This window comes from Mustela putorius, unplaced genomic scaffold (genome assembly GCF_011764305.1).
Source record: "Mustela putorius furo isolate JIRA1106 unplaced genomic scaffold, ASM1176430v1.1 tig00003836_pilon_pilon_pilon, whole genome shotgun sequence".
NCBI lineage: Eukaryota > Metazoa > Chordata > Mammalia > Carnivora > Mustelidae > Mustela > Mustela putorius.
This window is the reverse complement of record NW_025421989.1, coordinates 11525460-11545541: the sequence shown is the minus strand read 5'-3', so window position 1 is coordinate 11545541 and position 20082 is coordinate 11525460. Positions and strand designations below refer to the sequence as shown.

At 45.0% G+C, this 20082-nt stretch overlaps 1 protein-coding gene across 1 annotated transcript in view; it reads left to right on the top strand.

Annotated features, from left to right (window-relative positions):
• The window catches only part of PIR (pirin), a 131981-nt gene that overhangs the window by 11943 nt on the left and 99956 nt on the right, over positions 1 to 20082 (top strand). The window contains exons 2-3 of the mRNA XM_004758968.3: positions 42 to 134; positions 17527 to 17610. Of these exons, the coding sequence (XP_004759025.2) occupies positions 42 to 134; positions 17527 to 17610 (177 nt within the window). The remainder of the gene's footprint in view (positions 1 to 41; positions 135 to 17526; positions 17611 to 20082) is intronic.

Sequence of the window (20082 nt, the reverse complement as noted above, 5' to 3'; positions counted from 1 at the left end):
AAAAGGCATATCTAATCTGCTGGATTTAATTTTTATTTCAGTTAAAAGATCTGGATCCATTTTTACTGTTTGATGAATTTAAAGGAGGTAGACCAGGCGGATTTCCTGATCACCCACATCGAGGTTTTGAGACAGTAAGTAAAATAATTGGACTCCAAACGTGAGTATTTTTGAATTTCCCTCTGTTATTAAATCTAGTAATCATTTCCTTTTTTTTGAAGATTTATTTATTTGAGAGAGAAAGAGCGTGTGCACACATGGGGAGGAGGGGCCAAGGGAGAGGGATAGAAAATCTTAACCAGACTCTGAGCTGAGTATAAAGCTGTCTCTGGGCTCCATCTCATGACCGTGAGATCACAACCCAAGTCAAAGCCAAGAGTTAGATGCTCAACCAACTGTGCTGCCTAGGCACCCCAAAATCTAATAGTCACTTCTTGTTTTAAATGTTTGCTGACTTAAGTAAACTCTACACCCAACGTGGGGCTCAAACTCATGACCCTGAGATCAGGAGTCGCATCGTCTTCTGATTGAGCCAGCCAGGTGCCCATAGTAATCATTTCTAATAGAAAACTCAAAGTTAGAAACCATGAATAATAGTTAAATTAATTTATGAGTTCTTAGCTATAGACTAGCTACTATGGCAAGCCACATACTTTACATGAAGTATATTCAAATTTAAATATTTACTGTTTTTAATATTCTTTGAATTTGTGCAACTGGGGACATTTTTATTTGAGCAGTTAATAAAGAACGAGAATTGGTTTCTGGGGCACCTGGGTGGCTCTGTCTTTAGGGTGTTGACCTCTTGATTTTGGCTTAGGTCATGATCTCGGGGTTGTGGGATCAAGCCCCGTGTGGGGCTCACACGCTGGGCATGAAGTCCAGTTGGAATTCTCTTTCTCTCTCTCCCTCTGTCCCTCCCCTAACCCCCCCCCCCAAAAAAAATTTAAAAAAAAGAATGGGCTTCTTAAAATATTTATATAATTAAAATAATTTGTGAAAGAAGAAACAATTTAAGATGTGATTTAAATAATTTTATGTAAAGAACTAGTTTTTATTCAAGAATATTCAGAAATGTGGAGCACCTGGGTGGCTCAGTGGGTTAAGCCTCTGCCTTCAGGTCATGATCTCAGGGTCCTGGGATTGAGCCCTGCATCAGGCTCTCCGCTCGGTGGGAAGCCTGCTTCCTCCTCTCTCTGCCTGCCTCTCTGCCTACTTGTGATCTCTCTCTCTGTCAAATAAATGAATAAAATCTTTTTAAGAAAAGGAATATTCAGAAATGTTTAATCTCATAATATTTATACTCCAAAGACTATCCAAGAACACTATTAGTATTTACGTCTAAAAGGAATTATAGAATCAAAGGCTGAAATAGAACATAGCCTAAAAACTAGGATTTTTACGGTCATACCAATACATTTACAAATTTAACTGTGATATTTGTAGAGATGGGGTGAACACTTATTTTCAGTTTTAGATAAGGAGACAAAAATGTATAATGCAATACTGTGGCACTTTAAGAGTCTCATTCTCCGTATACACCTATATTCTGAGAAAACGTGGGGACAGTTAACGAGAAAATGTAGCCATCTGCTCCGTGGGGAGAACCTGTATTAGGAAACAGACCAGGGCTCAGTGTGTTTGTCAAGCCAATTATTGAAGGAGTAAATATTTACTAAGGGCTAGTGCATGAAGGTATTGGTGTCAGGCAACCTTTTGTAGGTTGGGTGTGTGTTTGTGTGTTGGGGAGGGACGGAGGCTAAGGAAGAAGAAGACTTGGCCCCTGCTTGCTTCCAGTTCCCAGTCTGGTTAAGGAGGTGAAAGATGGACTGGTCAAGAGTCAAGAGTTAACCACTGCATTGTAAAGGCTGAGTAAACCAAGAAGCTTCTGGAAATAATGCGAAGGATCAAGGTAGTTGGACCGATCTCCTTTCCTTACTTAGTCATTGGCCTTCAAGTTCTCTTCTTTGTTAGCTTTTGGGGGGCATTGTGTCTTGCCTTAGAGTAGTAAGGGAAACTATGCCTTTCACTTACCCTACACCCATGCTGGATTCTGACTCAGTTTCCAGAACACATCTCCCCATCATGCTCCTCTGCTTCTGGTTTCAGGACATCGTCACCGCCTCCTCCCACAGCTCCAGTTACCACTGTACTCGTCCCTCAAGCTCTTTTCAGTTGTCACTGTCTCCATCACGTTTCATAAGACAGTCTCAAGAGGGTGCACTTTCTCCTTCATTGGGTCCCCATAGCTTTCTGTGTTTACCCGTCTCATGCACAATAGATGTCTACGGTAGCCTCGATTATATTCTGTCTGTCGTGTATTGGGTTGAGGAATGGCCTCAACCTCCCCTCCCGTGGTCAGGAGGACTGAAAATTGCTTCAGCTCAGATAATCCCACACCTCTCCATGTTCTGCGGGTGGAGATACTTGGTGACTATGGGCTGAATTTAATTGGATAAGAACATTTTTGCTAAGGACAATGAGTACATTAAACCAAACGAATGATGGCACACATTGCTTTCTTTTGCATTATGGAAAGGAAACTTAATTGCCTCTAGAAAGTGTAATTTATAAATCATAAGGTGCTCAACTTTAAATTGGAAGGAGTTCAGCTGTAGCCTACTGCTGTTTGGCCCTTGACTTTTGAGTGAGAATTTTCCTTAAAACCGAAGTTATAATTGCAGTCAATACTCATTATCTGTGGAGCCTATGTTCGTGAATTCATCTACTTACTAAAATTTATTTGTAACCCCCGACGCTGTACCTGTGGTGTTGGTGCTGTCTGTTATGGGTGAGCGCAGAGCGGGTCAGTGTGCGTGGCTGAGGCCCGCTACCTTCTCGGTTCAGCTCGCCGACTGTAAACTGGTGTCCTTGAGGTCTACTTAATACCGCATCTTCACATTCTTGTGCTTTTTGTGAGTGATTTTGCTGTTTAAAGTAGTCCACAAGCATAGTGCTGGAGTGCTGTCTAGCGTTTGAAGAGTAGGAAGGCTGTGATGTACCTTTTGGAGCAAGGATGTGTGTTAGATACTTTTGTTCAGAGTTGAGGGTAGAGGGCTGCTTGCTTTGAGTTCAGTGTTAATGAATCAACTGTATATATGTGTACACACACACACGAGGTATCTTTAAACAGAAACACACATAAAACAAGGTTATATATGATTGATTGATGAAAATGTGGTTGGAGGCTCCAAGTGACCAGACCCTGTATTTTTCCCAAGACCAAGGGACCAGACCCTGTATTTTTCCCAAGAGTATTGGTTGGTTCGGTGTTCACGAATCTGATGATTGTGGCAACTTTAGAGAACATAACGACTGGGAATAACCAGAATCAACTGTATATGTTTTTCCCAGGCGTGTGGGTTAGCCAAGGGCTCCTCTGTCTCTTAAGGTGAATGTTAAAATACGCAGTTCAAAACCAGGAGCACTTATAGGCTCTCATCAACTCCTCCTGACTCATTTTCTACAGGCTTTGTATAAAGTTTGAAAGGCTGATTAGCGTAAAGAACAGAGCTGGGGGCACCTGGGTGGCTCAGTGGGTTAAGCCTCTGCCTTTGGCTCGGGTCATGATTTCAGGGTCCTAGGATGGAGCCCCACTTTGGGCTCCCTGCTCAGTGGGGAGCCTGCTTCTCCCTCTGCCCCTCGCCCCTCACTCATGTTCTCTCTCTCTCTCATGCTCTCTCAAAGGAATAAATAAAATCTAAAAAAAAGAAAACAACCACAGAGCTAGAATCACTTATGTTGTCCTGCTGCTCAGAAACAGGTGTCATTATTGTTTTGATAAATTTACTTTCAGTACTTTTTTTTCTGGTGTCATGCTGTATGCTTTCTGCCTTTTTGTTTTCCATTTAACATTATACCATTAGCATTTCCCCAGAATTCAAAAAACTCATCTTTAATGGCTTCATTAGGTCCCTGCTGTGAAGGTTGTACCCATCGACATTACCACAGCAGTGTAGGAGGGCGCCTGTCTTTCCTCAGCATCACCAACACCGTATATTTGTCCAACTTTTCTTTATCTTTGCCACTTGATAAGTGAAAAAGAATGCATCATCATAGTTTTAATTTGTTTATTTTATTTTAATTATTTATTTGATAGAGACAGTGAGAGAGGGAACACAAGCAGGGGGAGTGGGAGAGGGAGAAGCAGGCTTTCCGCTGAGCCCAGGATCCCGTGAACATGACCTGAGCTGAAGGCAGATGCTTAGCTGACTGAGTCACCCAGTGCCCCAAGAACTTTCTAATAATATAGAATATATATGTAAAATATAGAATAGGCTTCTTGAATCAGTGATTTTCTTATGCCTGGAGAAATAACAAGGATTCACCGAATATTAACATAATGGGTGCATTTTTAGGATCCATGGTCCTCCAAATAGTCTTGGTGCTTACATAAGTCAATGTTGTGCTGACAGACATTAATTTTTTAAAATAAAAGTGCAATTCTGCTGTGAATATAAAATATAAATAGACATCTACATTATGAGTGCCTGCTCACATTTTTTTCAAATAGTGATATGTGATCAAAGAAACGAGAATATTCTTCTACAAAATTCTTATTACCTCGAGTGTGAACTGTGAAACTGGGACCTCGGACTCCCCCTCTGCTCTGTGGACACATAATCTGCATTTCATCAGCATCCTCGAGCGATTGATACACGCAGTAGGATTGGAGAAGCGCCCATCTAGATGATCTTTGAAACCAGAAATACTATAATTCTGTAAGAGCGAAGACCTGATTTTATGGAGTTAGCAGGTAATCCTTTTTTTTTAACTTCATGCTTTGGATAACTACATCTTTTCTGTTAAAAACTTACCCGACAATGGAGGAAGAAGGAATGTGCTGGAAAAGGAGGCACAGCCGAAGGTCACAAGACCAAGGGGAAAAATGTGTTTAGTATTTCCTGCGGGCAGTTAGGGCTCTGGGGAGCCCTGTTTCCAAAAGGCCTGAGTGGTAAAGTGTGGAATAATTCTGTAGTTACCCATTTCCGGTCAGTCTTCATATCTTGATTTGCTTAGGGCAGCTATGAACAATCCAAAACAGAATGATCTGAAACACCCATGCCCTGCCCAAGTTTAGCACTTGAAGTTCGGTGCCCTGTTGATGAACTTTTCATCTGTTCTGCGAAGAAAGGCATTTTGTGTCTTTCACAATCATCCTTTAAGTTACAGCCTTGGGTCTCTTCTGATTCCAGCACTGAAGGTCCCATGCTCCAAGGGAACCCCTCAGTCCTGGGGAAGCAGCGTGATCAGTTACTCCCACATAGGGACATTCACGACACCATCATAATTCAGGGACACTTAAGGATGACTTTGTCGCTTACGTTCTTAGCTGGGCTTCGAAGGTGTGTTTTCACGTTTTTCCCTGCAAGCCTCAGCAGGCTTTTTGACTTGTGCTCCGGGGAACAGACGGGTCCTGTTGGCAAGGGTGTGACCATTGGAAAAGTCCTACTCTGATTTGCCAGATGGCAGCCAGCAGCAATTGCATGCAAAGGCTGGACGATACCTGGGGAGGAAGGGAAGGGTGCTGGTGATTCACACCTCAAGCTTACGACTGCATTCAGACCTCTCATCTCCCACACAGCCTGTAGTTTCTAGCTTGCTGGTTACTCCCCCAAAATGTCGAAGTCAAGCTGTGGAGGGGATGGGCAAAATGCTTGATTAAAATCCAAACCCCTTTTGCAAAGACAAAAGCTTACTCTAGGAAAACTGGGAAAGAAGGGTACCTTCGCAATATCGTGATGACTTTTCAGTGGACTTCCCGTGTTGTGTCTAACACCGAGCTATTGGATATAACCCTGTTCATTTGAGGAAAAGAAAGAACACAAGAATGTCTCCCAGCACCATTATGATTTAATACGGCTCTGGAAGCTTCGAAGCTACTCATAAGAGTCCAGGCTGTCGGAGAGGAGGAGGAAAGATTGTTTATTTTTTAGGAAATATGGTAATAAAAGCAAATCCCACAGTGGCCACATCCAGCTTTGGGTGGTGCTTACAGTGTATGCATGTAGATCTTAGCTTCTGTCTGTGTTTGGCATGATTTGGGGTTGGGGCTCAATAGGTTAGAGGAAGGAAGGAAAATCTAAGAGTATCAGCCAAAACCTCTCAGTAAGTGGCTGGATAGAAAATCATTCTGCAAAAGTCAGCCACTTCCCCGCATGAAAGCAATAACCAGAGAGAATGGGGGAAATACCCCCTTCATGGGAGCAGTGGGAGCCCCTATATCTCAGAGGGAAAGGTTACTCCCTTTTAACCCAGTAGCCTACTTCTAGAAATCTAAATAATTTTCTGGAAAAAAGATCAAAGTACGAACAAAGGCTTGCTGTACAAATGTTTATTCCAATTTTAAAAAGTTGGGAAAAAGGGCAACCAAGTATTCAAAATAATAGGGGAATCATTATATTCTTGGAAATTACATATAAGGAAGTTCCGTATCTGGAAGATGGCATATTCGACATCATTTATAAAAGCAAATATTGTAAACAATTTCTATTTTCCTTAATCATGGGCTGTTTAAATCAAGGCTTCTCAGCCTGGGCGCTAGTAACGTTTTGAGAGGCTAACTATGCTGTGAGGCTGTCCTGTACGTTGGAGCAGCCTCCCTGGGCTGTACTCACTCGATCCCAGTAGCTCCCCCCACTTCCAGTGGTGATAACAAAAAATATTTCCAGATCCTGCCTACTGCCTGCTTTGGGGTGGGCAGGCTACCCGATGGCCCCCAGGTGAGAACTCACGGTTTAAACACACGAGTCCATAAAATGACATACACGATACACTCCACAGCCATTAAGAAGAATGCCACAGCTTGATATGTTCTAATACAGAATAATCTCCATGGTAGTTGGAACGAGCCAGAATTATTGTGGCATAGTGTAGGATTTATATAAAAAACAAAAACTATACCTTTATTCTTTGAAAATTTTTAATTTTAAAGATTTATTTATTTGAGAGAGAGGGTGCATTCACGAGTGTGCTTGGGGGTGTGGGGGAAAGGGAGAGGGAAGAGAGAGTCTCAGGCAGATTCTTGAGCTGAACACAGAGCCTGACACGGGGCTCCATCTCACGATCCTGAGATTATGACCTGAGCCAAAATCAAGAGTCAGATGCTCGACCGACTAACTGTGCCACCCAGGGGCCCCCACCTTTATTTAAAAAAAAACGGTTTTTTAAAAAACCGTTTTTATTTTAAAAAAGCCGAGCTGTTTTAACAAGTGATTACTTCTACGTACTACATTAATGCAAAGAAAATAAAATTCCAAAATTCATGTTAAGAGTCCAAAAGATGGCGCTTAGAGAAAAAACACTTAATGACAGATACGGATACATAGTCACAAGGCTTTTTGAAAATATTTAGCAGTTTTTAGTATTTTCACGATATTGGGCAACTGTCACCACTGGTCCCTGAACATTTTCATGAACCCCAAAAGAAAGCTGATACTCGCGGAGAGCCCCTCCCCATCTCCACTTCCCCCAGCCTCTGGCAGCCATGCTCTCTCTATCTCCATGGGTTTGCCTATTCCAAACATTTCGTACAAAAGGAATCATATGCTATGTGGCGTCTTGTGTCTGGTTTCCTTTCCAGAAGGAAAGGAAATGTTCCTTTCCTCCACGTTTTCAAGGTTCCTCCACGTTGTAACATGTGTCAGAACTTAATTCCTTTTTATGGCTGAATAATTATCCATCGTATGGCTCTGCCACATTTTGTTTATTCGGTCCTGTGTCGATGGACATTTGGGGTATCGCCACTTAGACCTTGATTCTTGGGTATGCCTAAGTTATCTCTGAGAGGACACCCAGGAAGCTGGTCCTGTGCCTTCTAGAGAAGGTTACTGAGTGATGGAGGGAAAGAGTTCAGTTTCACTCTAACCCTCTTTTTCTTGTGGTGCCTTTGCAGTTTTGAGCCATGTGTATTGGTTATTTAAATAATACTACTTTCAGAATTCCCTCTTCACACACCATATTTGAAGATCAACAGTGCTTAGGTGCCTGTTGAAGTTCCTGGTGCCCACTGGCCCTGTGGGAACTCCTGCCGAGGCGTCCAACTTGGGTCTGCCCGCTCCATGTCAAATCAACCAGTCCACCAATTAAGCTAATAGCGTAGGCCAGTGTGTAATGGGGAGGGGCACCTTCCTTTAGGAGACATTCGTGTGCCATTAGAGGGTCCCGTGAAATATAAAGGAGCGCCTCAAGTTAGAAAGTGTAACTTTCTCCTCGAACTCTTCCCCGGCCATAAGGACATTAAAATTGTGTGTGTGCGCTTGCATGCGCATGTGAAGGCGAGTCTACAGGGGAGCAGAGGACTACTAGTTGGCAAGACCGTCAGAAAACAGCTGAGGAGGAGCAAGAGCGGTCCCGTTGGTGAAGTTTCACATTCTGAGGGAGAAGCTAGCATTTCTCACAGAAAGGTCTGGGAGAGTTTCATTTAGTTCAGCCTTAAGGATTAAGTTAGCTACGAGGAGAGGAAACTCTGGTGGAGGAAAAGGTAGAGGGCACGGCGTGGGAATATCCTAGAAATGGTGAGTAAGTAGTTAGACTTAAAAATTCGATGTGCGTAGCGGGGTGCGCCTGGCTTGCTCAGTAGAGCACGTGACTCATAATCTCAGGGTTGTGTGAGTTCAAGCCCCACGTTGGGCCTAGATGGAGCTTACTTTAAAAATAAATAAATAAAACAAAAGCTCTGCGGGATACATTTAAAAAAATTGGATGTGTAGGATGTAGAGCTGTAGGTTGGGTCTTCACTGGGGAGGGCCTTCCACAGTAGAGCTTGACCTCCAGTTACGAACGATGGGCCAATGTTTTCTATCCCGACACTCCCCAGTTAGTGCTGTTGTTTCTTTTTCTTTTTTTAGATTTTATTTATTTATTTGACAGACAGAGATCACAAGTAGGCAGAGAAGCAGGCAGAGAGAGAGGAGGCAGCAGGCTCCCTGCCAAGCAGAAAGCCCGATGCGGGGCTGGATCCCAGGACCCTGAGATCATGACCTGAGCCAAAGGCAGAGGCTTTAACCCACTGAGGCACCCAGGCACCCCCAACGCTGTCGTTCTAAATTAGTGCCATCTTAAGTCTGAAAGTCAGGACCAGAGACTGTCTGCCTCAGTGGTTCTGAACCAGGGGTGACTTTGCCTCCATGAGGCCAATGTGGGAATTTCTGGAGATGTAGCTGGTTATACCAGTTAGAGGGAAGCTACTGCCATCTAGTGAGGAGAGGCCAGGAATGCCGCCAAACGTCCTGTCGCGCAGAGGCCTGTTCCCACAGGGGAGAATCCCACCCCCCCACCCCGGTCCAGGTCACACACGGGAAAGTAGCACTTCACTGAAATAGTCTTCAGAAGTAATCCAAACAAATGCCCAGCGGGCTTCCCCATCTTGCCCGCCCCTACCCTGTTATAGTTACAAACCTAAACCATTCAAGTCTGAGAGACTGTTGACACTTTGGAAGAGGGTCATAGCAACGACCGTAAACCAGTCATTAAACATCCTTTTATGTCACCCAATAACGCTTTTGAAGTGAGACTGAAATTAAGTCCAGAGTAAATGAACATAGATCTTTACGTGATGAAAAGCTCCTTGCAGTGGGCGTTGGGGGGCGCAGTTGGCTAAGTGTCCGACTCCTGGTTTCGGCTCAACGTCGTGAGATCGAGCCCCACGTCAGGCTCTGCTCTCAGTGCAGCTCCTGCTCTCAGAGTCTGCTTATAACTCCCGCTCTCTCTGCCCCTCTTCCCTAAAATAAATAAATCTTAAAAATCCTTATAAGTCTTCAACCCTATTAACAAAGCTGCTTCCGAGTTCTCCATCAGTAGACTCTCTTAAAATGAAATGCCCGACCATCTAGGACCAAACCCAAAGGAAATTTGCCATGCACTATGAGCTGCCACATGGCCTCCATATGTTACCTCCAAGCTTCACAACAGTCCTGAAAAGTAGGAATTGTGAGCCACCCCCCGTTTTACAGGAGAGGAAACAGAGGCTCAGAAATGGTGACTATCTCAAAACATTGTCAAGTTAATACCATTAGAAACAAGATTGCGCCTGGGACAGGGATCCCCGGCTGTGAACACCTCAGAGTATCTCTGTTACTTACTGTGGGACCCAGTGCTTTTGTGGTCCAGGGATCCAAATGTCCTGCCTGTAAGTGCAAAGTAATGCTCTTCTCTGAACTTTAGGGAGGGAACGGATGAGGCCCGCTCAACCGCCCGCGTTGTTTAAGGAGTCATTTCGCTTCTTGTGGCCGCAAGACCATTGGTGATCTGGCAATAACAGCGTAGCTAACAAAGCCGTGCTTTAATTGTTTCTGGCCTTTTATTACAACATACAGATTCTTTGCCACCTCTGTACGGTTTTTGCCCGACCCTCCCCGGCTTTTCCCCAGTAGCGAAGTCTCTTGAGGACCAGCTGGGGGGGTTGCCTCCTCCATGAATGTCTCCCCCTTTCCTTCAGATTCTTGCTCTCCTCAGAGTTAGTCTTTTTCTCGGTGTTTCCACAGGGACTAATTGTACATCTTTTTCTTTTTAAAAAGAGTTTATTTTTAAGTAACCTCTGTACTCAACGTGGGGCTTGAACTTAGAGCCTTGAGATCAGGAGTCGCTGCCCTACCCCCACCATACTTCATTTTAGTATCAGATTCTCTTATCTGCATATTTTAGTGTTTCCCCTGCTAGAGTGGTGGCTCCCCGAAGGCCGGGAAGGATGACCCTTGTGCTTCTTTTGGGTGATTTCTGACTTCCTGTTTATGAGTTTGTGATGACATTTTCCCCTGTTTAAGCTGCAAAGACAAGGGGAAAGAAGAGACATTTAGAATTACCCCCCAAAGTTTATTAAAAAAAGGCAAAAGATAAAAATTGACATCCTTCTATCACACCCCCTTATTATAAAATGTTCTTATTGCTTCTTTTTCTTTGTTTTCTTGGAGGGTTTTGTCTTTTATTGTTGTTTTTATTGCTCCTTGAGGTCGAAAACCCGAGAAGTGTGGCCCAGTAATGTCAAGTACAATAAACACACTGGCCAGAAATTTGACAAATTAAATCCTTACAGTGAATTGAATCAGAGAATAAGAATATTCTTATATTCCCATCTAAAAATGTCAGCTGCTTAATTAAATTAAATATTGTAATGAAATCTTAACAAAATATTTAAACAAGAGGGAAATCCCTAAAACCTATCTCGGTAAGCGCCCTGTGAGCCCCAAACCTTCATTCTTTGGGGTCTGCCTTGACAGCTTTTAATGAGAGAGCATGGGGGCAGAAAACCTTCCCTCTGCTCCACGACAGAGCTGGTCCCTTGACGTCCAGATGGCCACCTGCCACCTGCACGCGGTCTTGAAGCAGAGACCCCATGCCCGGGCTAGAAGACAGGCTTGGCTATCAGCGGCTCAGTTAGGGAGGCCCAGCCCTGTTGGGGGCAGGTCTGATAGAACAAGATCAGCGAGCACACACTGTTGGGATCAGCAGAGGGCGCTCTTCAGCAACAGTCCTTCCAACAACCCACGGTTCTCCCCCTGGCTACAGACACTACACTTTTGCGTGTGGAAAATTCTTGTAATCATAGAAGTTGGTAGAACATTCCCTTGCGGTCCCTTCAGTATAGCACAGGAACCATAACAAAACGGACGCGAACACCTTGACCACAGTTTTAAGAGACGTAGGTGCTCTTAGCCTGATGATTACACGAGGAGCCAGTGGTAGTTTGTCTGAAGAGATTCCCCAAAAGGTTGAATCCTGAGTCGGGTTTGAGGAGAAAGGGCATTCCTGGCTTTGCCCTGGGTTCTAGAAGCAGCTGGAAGGTTCTGAGGGAGTCCACGATTCAGCTCACCTGAGTAGTTGGATTCAGGAATATGATTGTTCTCGAACCTTGATGTTCCTGTCAGATATTTTACTTCTAGGGAAAGGAAAATGAGTGGATTTGGGAGACATTTGCAAACGGGAGCAATAGAAAAAATATAAAAAGAAAATTGCCTTAATTAAGTTGGTTGTTCTTTTTTCTGTAGTTAGACATTGTTGGGTAGAACTCTTCATGTCCGCACCAAGGAAGGATCCTGGGAGCACCTCCTCTCAGGAACCTGTGGCTGCCCATCTCTCCATCTGCTTCTTCCCCTCACCCAGGACTCATAGGCCTGTTTTCAGCTTTGTCTACAACAGCACAAGGACCCTTTCTTTGCCAGAGGTGGCCAGTTCGCCTACAGGCCTTGCAGTTGGCCATCCTGGCTGGTGTTCTCTCTCTCTCTCTCTCTCTCGTCTCTAAGAGAGAGTGAACCTGGGAGAGGGGCAGAGGCAGAAGGAGAGAGACAATCTCAAGCCGGCTCCACACCCAGCATGGAGCCTGACTCGGGGTTCGATCTCAGGACCCTGAGGTCATGACCCGAGCTAAAATCAGAAGTCGGATGCTTAACCGACTGAACCACCCAGGCACCCCAGTCCTGGCTGTTTTAGCAACTCCCATCAGATCTCACAACACATGTGCTGCCACCAAGATGGCGAGGCAGCATGGGAGGGAGAACTGGTTTTATTTTCAAAGACCAAATGTTAATTTAAGTCCTTGCCCTGCTGTTATGAATGGCGTGACCTTAAGCACCCTAAGCTGCTCTGTTTTCATCAATGACGTGTTCATTCGGTAGATCTTTTTTTTTTTTTTTAAAGATTTTACTTATTTATTGGACAGAGAGAGAGAGATCACAAGTAGGCCGAGAGGCAGGCAGAGAGAGTGGGGGAAGCAGGCTCCCCGCCAAGCAGAGAGCCCGATGTGGGGCTCGATCCCAGGACCCTGAGATCATGACCTGAGTCAAAGGCAGAGGCTTTAACCCACTGAGCCACCTAGGCGCCCCCATTCGGTAGATCTTTAATGCCGTGCTGGGTTGGAACCTTCGGGAAGGTTACGTTTTCTTGTGGAAGACAGATAGTGAATAACCAAATAATTACATGGCAAAAATAAAATAAAATAAAATAATTACATGGCATAGTGTCCCTTTGGGAAGAATCGAGGAAGAAGAAACAAGTCAGGGTAGGAGGCTAAAGGATAGATGGACCATGTGACAGATCGGCTGGGGGCATCCTCTCTTGGGCCCTGACATTTGATCGGAGCCTGAATGGAGTGAAGAGGCGAGCTGTGAGAACATCAGCAGAAATAGTTTCCAGGAAGCATGAGGGAAGACCCACGGATGGGATCTCTGGCAGCAGAAGTGTGGCACGTGTGCCCGTTCTAGAACTTACTGAACCCTTAGGTGCCAGGCGCTTTGTCAACGTTACGCATTTAGTACTCACACGCTTGCTGAGTTCCTCTCCTAGGCCCCGGCTGTACCCAAAGAAACCGAGCCTCCACGACGTTAAAGGACATGGCTCCACATCTCACACCTGGTCAATGGCAAGCCTTAGCTTCCAGCCCCGGCCCCAGAGCCCGAGTGGTTCCCCAGGGCCGGGGCCCACCAGCAGGGGGCAGTGCTGAGGCAGTCCCTGCAGCATTGGCCGCCCCTCCTCCCCCCCCCCCCCCCCAGGGCAGGGTTGGAGCAGGAAATGGCAAGGGAGGACCCAGTAGCGCTTTTTTATAAAAAATTCTTGGCTGAATACCTAAACGGTGTTGGTTATGTTTTCTTTTTAAAACAGCCTTTTGGCCCTTGTGAAGGTTTCTGTGGGGCCGGGATTGGGTGAGCTTAGTGGGGTGGTACTCCAGCAGTCTCCGTGATTGCCCAAGTAATTAAAATATTTTTGTAAAATAACGTGGGTCCTTACTTGTATGGATTCGAACATTTTGTTTCCATACTTGAAGAGCTGCTAGCCGCTTCTATTATGCGATATGTTCCTTGCTGGCCTCTCTGAACAGCCATAGCCTCAAGCCATGGTTTGTGTTTTGTTTTTCTCTTTTTCCTACTCAGCTACCGATAGAAAAAAAAAAAACACCATTTGAGGCCCATGGAAATTAAAAGTAAACACGGTCTTATCTATAATATAAATGCTTTGCTTTCAAGAAAGAGTTTTGCACCTAGAAACATTGAATGAGATCATCAGACTCAGCCTTCTAAATACCAGCCAGAAGGAAACAACAAACTTTACTCTCTCTTGTACTGTAATTCTTCAGAATTAATTAAGAGCTCTTAAATGTCACATGGCAAGTGCCACTTTTCTTTCGTTCCTGTTTTGGTGTTGGGTCTCTGTCCTCCCAAATATACAAACGCGCCGAGAAGCAGGAACTGACAAGGGAGCAGAAATGTTTCATTAAGATCCATGGAAAGTTCAGGACTAAGAAGGAGGAAGTGGATTGATGGAGGACCAGGGTGCATGGCAGGTCCTTTAAGAAAACACCTGTTTCAGATTACAGATTTCTTAATGAGACACACGCAACTCTTGAGTTTAAACATAACACTCCCATTTCCATCAACCACCCACGGCCATTCTCCAGGTGTTTGCGATTATGGAATGTCCTGAAAAATCATCTGGGTTGTGTCAGCTCTCAGAATCCTGCCTGAGTTAAAAAAAAAAAAAAAAAAATCCTCCGCAGGCATTAATTTATACTGAAGGTCTCAGTGTAGCATTTACAGCACTTACGCAAAATAAATAAATAAAATAAAAGACAACCATAAATACGGGGGTCATTGGTTTCTAATTTTTTTCCCCTCCTAATGGCTCAAAGTCGTTTTTAAGTAGTAAAAGGCAGGCATTATGAACACTGTAAAGCTTCATTGACCAGATTTCTCTAATTCAGATTTTATAGTATTTAGGATGGTGTTTACTTTTGTATTACCAGAGAAAAGAGGACATCCACACTGAAAAAGTAGAGAACACGTGGAGATAAGCGTCTTCTGTGTTTTAGAAACAGCGTTGACATTTCTTTCTAAAATAAAACTTGGAACACAGGCGTGCGCAAAACCTCTTGGTGTCTGCGTAAGTTTTCATCTTTAGATAAGTCATGCTCACCGCAATTTACTTTTTAAAGTTGCCTGCCATATTTTTAGATGATTAACAACTTGAAAGGCCCTAGTTTGGGATAATTGAAAGGACTTTGGGGATGGAAGGAATAAGATTTGAAAGAGACTCCTTTTGAGAACCCAAAGCTTCAGCCCAAACAGAATGAAAATTGCCTTTATTATGCAGCTATTTTAATTCAAAATGCATGCGTAACAGGAAAAGGAAAGCAATTCTAGACACTGCTCCTTCTAGTTTGACTGGTTTTGGGAGATTTGGAAGCTTTTTATTTGTTCTCTTCAATTTTTAAGCTTTGTACGAGGTCCTAAGTGCTTCATTCCTATTTTGGCTTCCTAGTAATTTTAGGTCTTTTCTTCCTAGCAGCGTTTTAAAGGCAGAGCCAGCTACATTGCCGTCTCACACAGTACTGCGCCATTCTTCCGGTTCTTTGTATTTTCCCTTCTGTCTCATGGCCTTCCTCGCCAGCCCCAGGTCCCCTAAAGAGGGAACAGATGCCAGCATCTCTGCAGAATAAAGCATCTCACTTCTTTTCATTCACCGATTAGCGGTAGCATCTTTATAACTTTGTGAGATAAAGTTGTTTCCGTTGTAAAAAAGTAAACTACTCATTGCAGAAGGCCCAAACTCTCAGGAAAGTGGAAAGAGGTTATAATAAAATGTACCTGCAATTCCCACAATCTGGGGGTGACCACTGTCCACATTTGGGTGTGTTCATCCGGGCATTTCCATGCACACTAATGATGAGCTACAATTTTCTTTAAATGAACCCATTTAAACCCGTCACTGTATGTGACCTCTTTAAATAAAATTGCTGTTCAGTAACCTGCTTTTTTTGATTAAATAGTATCTCATTTATCCTTGTCAGTGAATAGAGATCTACATCTCTTTTTAACAGTTGTGTAATATTCCCTTGTGTGGCTGTACCATAATTAGGTGAGTAGACCCATCATCCAATTGTTCCCATCTTTTTACTACCATAATAAACACTGCAAAGATAGAATTGTGCTGACATTTTGTGTACTTGTCTCCATAGATTTAAATCTCAGAAGCCTGTTTTTAACATTTAAGTCTTTATCCATTTGGAACACTATAGTGGGGGCTTACTCTCTTTACTCCTATGGTCAGTCAGTTGTGTTCTGATACCACTTATCAGAAAAGGCATCCTTGCCCCACTAATCTGGAATTGCTGTTGTCATATGTAAATTCCCCATGCTAATGGGTCTCTTTTCTTCCTGTGCCAGTGTTGCATGGCTGCCATTACTATAGCAAGTTCCATTTTACCATGTATCTGGGCATCCCTTAGCCCAATCAAGGTGACACACGAAAGGCACCATCCCAACCTAGAGACTCCAATTTCCGTAGCCATCTGCCTGTCACCTGCTGGGAGACCATTCTGTACAATGTCATTGTTTGGCAGGATGACATGTGGAGGGTCCTAATGTCAGCCAGCCCTGATTTCTATGGTCTTAAGTGTTCTGTATAAGTCTTTGGTTTCCGGATCTGGCATCCAATAAAGTTGGCTCCGGAAGAAGACAGTTTATTATAAGGCTACAGTATAAGAGTGCAACAGCTTGACTGTAGGCAGGTCTTTAACTGACCTTTGTTTGGGGTATGAGGAGGCAGAGTAGATGGTGGCTTATTTTCTCAGCATGAATTCGGAGCCAGTTGAGAAGATGACAGAGTAAGAGAGATGGCAGACGCAAAAAAATACCTTATTTCTGTTAAAGCTGATCTTGGAGAATGTGGCTTCTGTCTGCACGCAGCCGAGCTTCCAAATACTGTGTGCGAGGGAGACTTAGGCCGACTTTATTCAGCTCTCACTGGCTATGCCAGACCATGAAGGCCACTGCCATGGGGGCTGGCCCCGCCCACAGGGACTTGCTTTCTGTGGGCAGGCTGATTCCCTAAAAACCCCTGGGGAGAACCAGGGGTTTGTCACTTGAAATGTGGCTAGTGCAACAGCAGAGCCGAATTTTTTTTATGTTATTTCACTTTAATTAAGCTTAAATAGCCACACGCAGCTAGTGGCTACTCTGCAGGACAACACAGGATTTGTTGTGTTGTCAACACAACACAATGTGTACGGACCCGGCCTTGGAAAAGCTGACTTTAATTCTAGGGATTCATTTGACGTTTTACCTGCGTTTATGGAGCACCTAAGTGAGTTTGTGTGTCTGGTGTTGGAAAGGCCGTTGCCTTTGGATTTCTCGAATCAGCTTTTAGGGGAAGATGTGGAGACCTGAAATCTGTCGCCCGACACACCTGGCTGACATTGGCCTCAGTAACATGGCCCTGCTGTTTCAGAGGGGGCCACCTCTTCCACCCCGAGCTCTAGGATCCGTCATGGTACACTGAGGGGACAAGTGGGGGCTTCTGTCGCCGGGCCATGAGCACTGATATGCTCAGGGCTGCATCTACATGGAAGAAGGGGCGCTTACTTGGAATTCTCTCAGAAACATTGTGTGGGCTAACACGGCGCTCTCACTGGAGGTTCATTCCCTCAGCTTGTGCTACTTAGTCACTCCTGACACTTTCCTCAACACATTTTCTGTGAAAAGTGAGCAATTCTTCATAGCTGCCAAACACGTACTTTTGCTTCTGCTTGTCTTGTCAAAGGTGTCTTACCTCCTGGAGGGCGGCAGCATGGCCCATGAGGACTTCTGTGGACATGTTGGTCAGATGAACCCAGGAGACCTGCAGGTATGGCCGACCACAAGCAATTATTGATGTTTAATAACCTCTGGGCGCGCATGCTTGCTCTTCCCCAGGTCCAGTACACTCACGCTTTCCTCCCTCTCTGCCGTCAATTTTTGATCTCTTCCTTCCTGTGGATCCTCCCACTCAGGCTAGAAACCTACACAGGTTTGCTTGGATTCTCTCAAGATTTCCATGACCCCTTCAATCACTTTTTAGTTCCCAACTGGTCTTTCTCTTAAATTCCTCAGATGCATAGTCAAGGATGGTTGACTTAACTTCCTCAGCTTCCAATTCATCCTTCACTCACAGATATCGGGGTTGGCCTCTCTCAGCATCCGCCAAACCTCTACAGAGGCCGACCAGGCAGTGCTCACTCATGATGTCGTCACTGCCAAATTCAGTGTACCAGTGTCCATTCTCCTCTTTTAGACCTTCCTGCTGCTTTTGCCACAACTTAGTTGGTTTTTTTTTTTTAAGGTTTTATTTATTTATTTGACAGAGGGACATAGCGAGAGAGGGAATACGAGCAGGGGGTGTGGAAGACGGAGAAGCGGGCTTCATGCCGAGCAGGGAGCCTGACACAGGGCTCGATACCAGACCCCGGGATCATGAGCTGAGCCAACAGTGAAGCCTTCTCAGCTGTCTTGCACCTTGTTTGCAGGGGGAAGTGTTGTCACTTAAGACAATGACTCAAATCTTGCCACCATCCTCGGCTTGCCTGAGATATGTTAGACTTAGAATCCCCAGAAATTCTTAGGCATTCCTTGCTGAATTCGTAAGTCTGAACTCCGTGTCAAGAAATTTCTGGGATTATTTACATAGTATGTGGAATTTTAACTGCAAATATTTGAATTGTATTTCAATGAACATGAAGTTGAAAGCATTTATATATGAATAATCGCTCTAAAGTAAGTCTTCTTTTTGCCTCATCTTTAAAATTGAGAGAATGAGGGCGGGTGGGTGACGCAGTCGTGAAGCTCCTGTCTTTGCTCAGGTCATGGTCGCAGGGTCCTGGGATCGGGCAAATCTGTCTCCTTGCTCAGCTGGGAGTCTTCTCGCTCGTCCTCCTCGCCCCATTATGAACGCTCTCTCTCTCGCTCAAATAAATAAATAAAACCTTGAAAAAATAAAATAAGAGAACGGGGATTTAAAGATGTCAAGGAACGCTGTGCGGGGCCTCAGAGGCGGTCAATAGCAAGATCGAAAAGAGAAATCTGTCCCCTTCCAAATCCGATGGGTGGGCTGACATAGTAAGAACGTTCCTGCCAAATTAGGTTATACCTAGAAAAGGATAAACAAGGTATGAAAAGTAGATTGAAAACATGGACAGATAAATTGGGAACAAAAGAGGAAAATGAATAGGATGCCAAGTCCTTGAGGACCCAACAGCTGCCCTCAGAGGGAAGCGTGGTGGAGGGAATGCTGAGATCTCCATGTGTTGTTGGAGCAGGACATAGATCAGTGAGTATCTCCTGTCATCCGTGGATGGCATGTATTTTAGGCTGCGTGGATCCTGTGGTCCCAGATGTGGCCAGCACTGCGTCCTGCCTTCACAGTGCGAGCCGACAGACAGTGTGTCAATGAATGGGCATGTCTCTGGGTCAGTAGATGTTATGTACAGAATCAAGCAGTGGGCTAGATTTGGCCCCTGGGCTGTCGTTTGCAGAACCTTGTACTAGAAGGTGTCATCGGTCTGGTCAAATAGAAGATGGAAGTCTATTCAGATTTAGTGCCAGAAAACTCTCCGCTCTGTACTGGCCTTGCAGATCTGGGAACAGATATTGCTTGTTCTGGTCTCAGAGTCTTTTCACCTGCTGTTCCCTCTGGATGGACTCCCGTTCCTCTCGCCCTTCACCGGGTCACTTCGTATTCCCTGTCTGGGTCCGAGCCTGAAGGTTCTCGGCCCTCGGGTCAGCTGGCTGGAAGAGGCGGGCCATTTCATGGGCTCTCACAGATGCCCGTGGTGCCCCCTCACTCACCCCAGTGCCAAGTACAATCCGATGCCAATAGATGATGTGTCTAATTCTCTAAGGATTTCCCTCTGCTAGAGGGCCTTGAGGAAGAAGCTCTTGGTGGCCTGCACCTTGGCCCTGTGCCCACGCCCGAGTCCAGGTGGCAGCAGTCCCCGCGCGCACTCGGCTGCCATCTCCCGCGCCGCTGCTCTGCCAGTGGCTCTCCCAGCAGCCGGGTGTGCTGGGTACTGTCACCCCCAGAGGAATACTTGTCAAAGAGGGATGGGAGTTGGTGGTAAAGCCGTTAGCTTCCCCTCTCCTCCGTGCACCCACCTGCAGATTCCCCCCCACCCCGCGAGCCCCAAGGGACCCACAGGCGGCACCTGCTGCTTCCCAACCCCTTTCAGAATTCTCCCTTTCTGTGCTGGCTGTTGCCTTCCTCGCTTGCACTTTCTGCGGCACTTCCGAGATAAATACTTGGCCTTCACTCCTATTCTCGGGATTTCTGTGGCAGAAGCCAAGC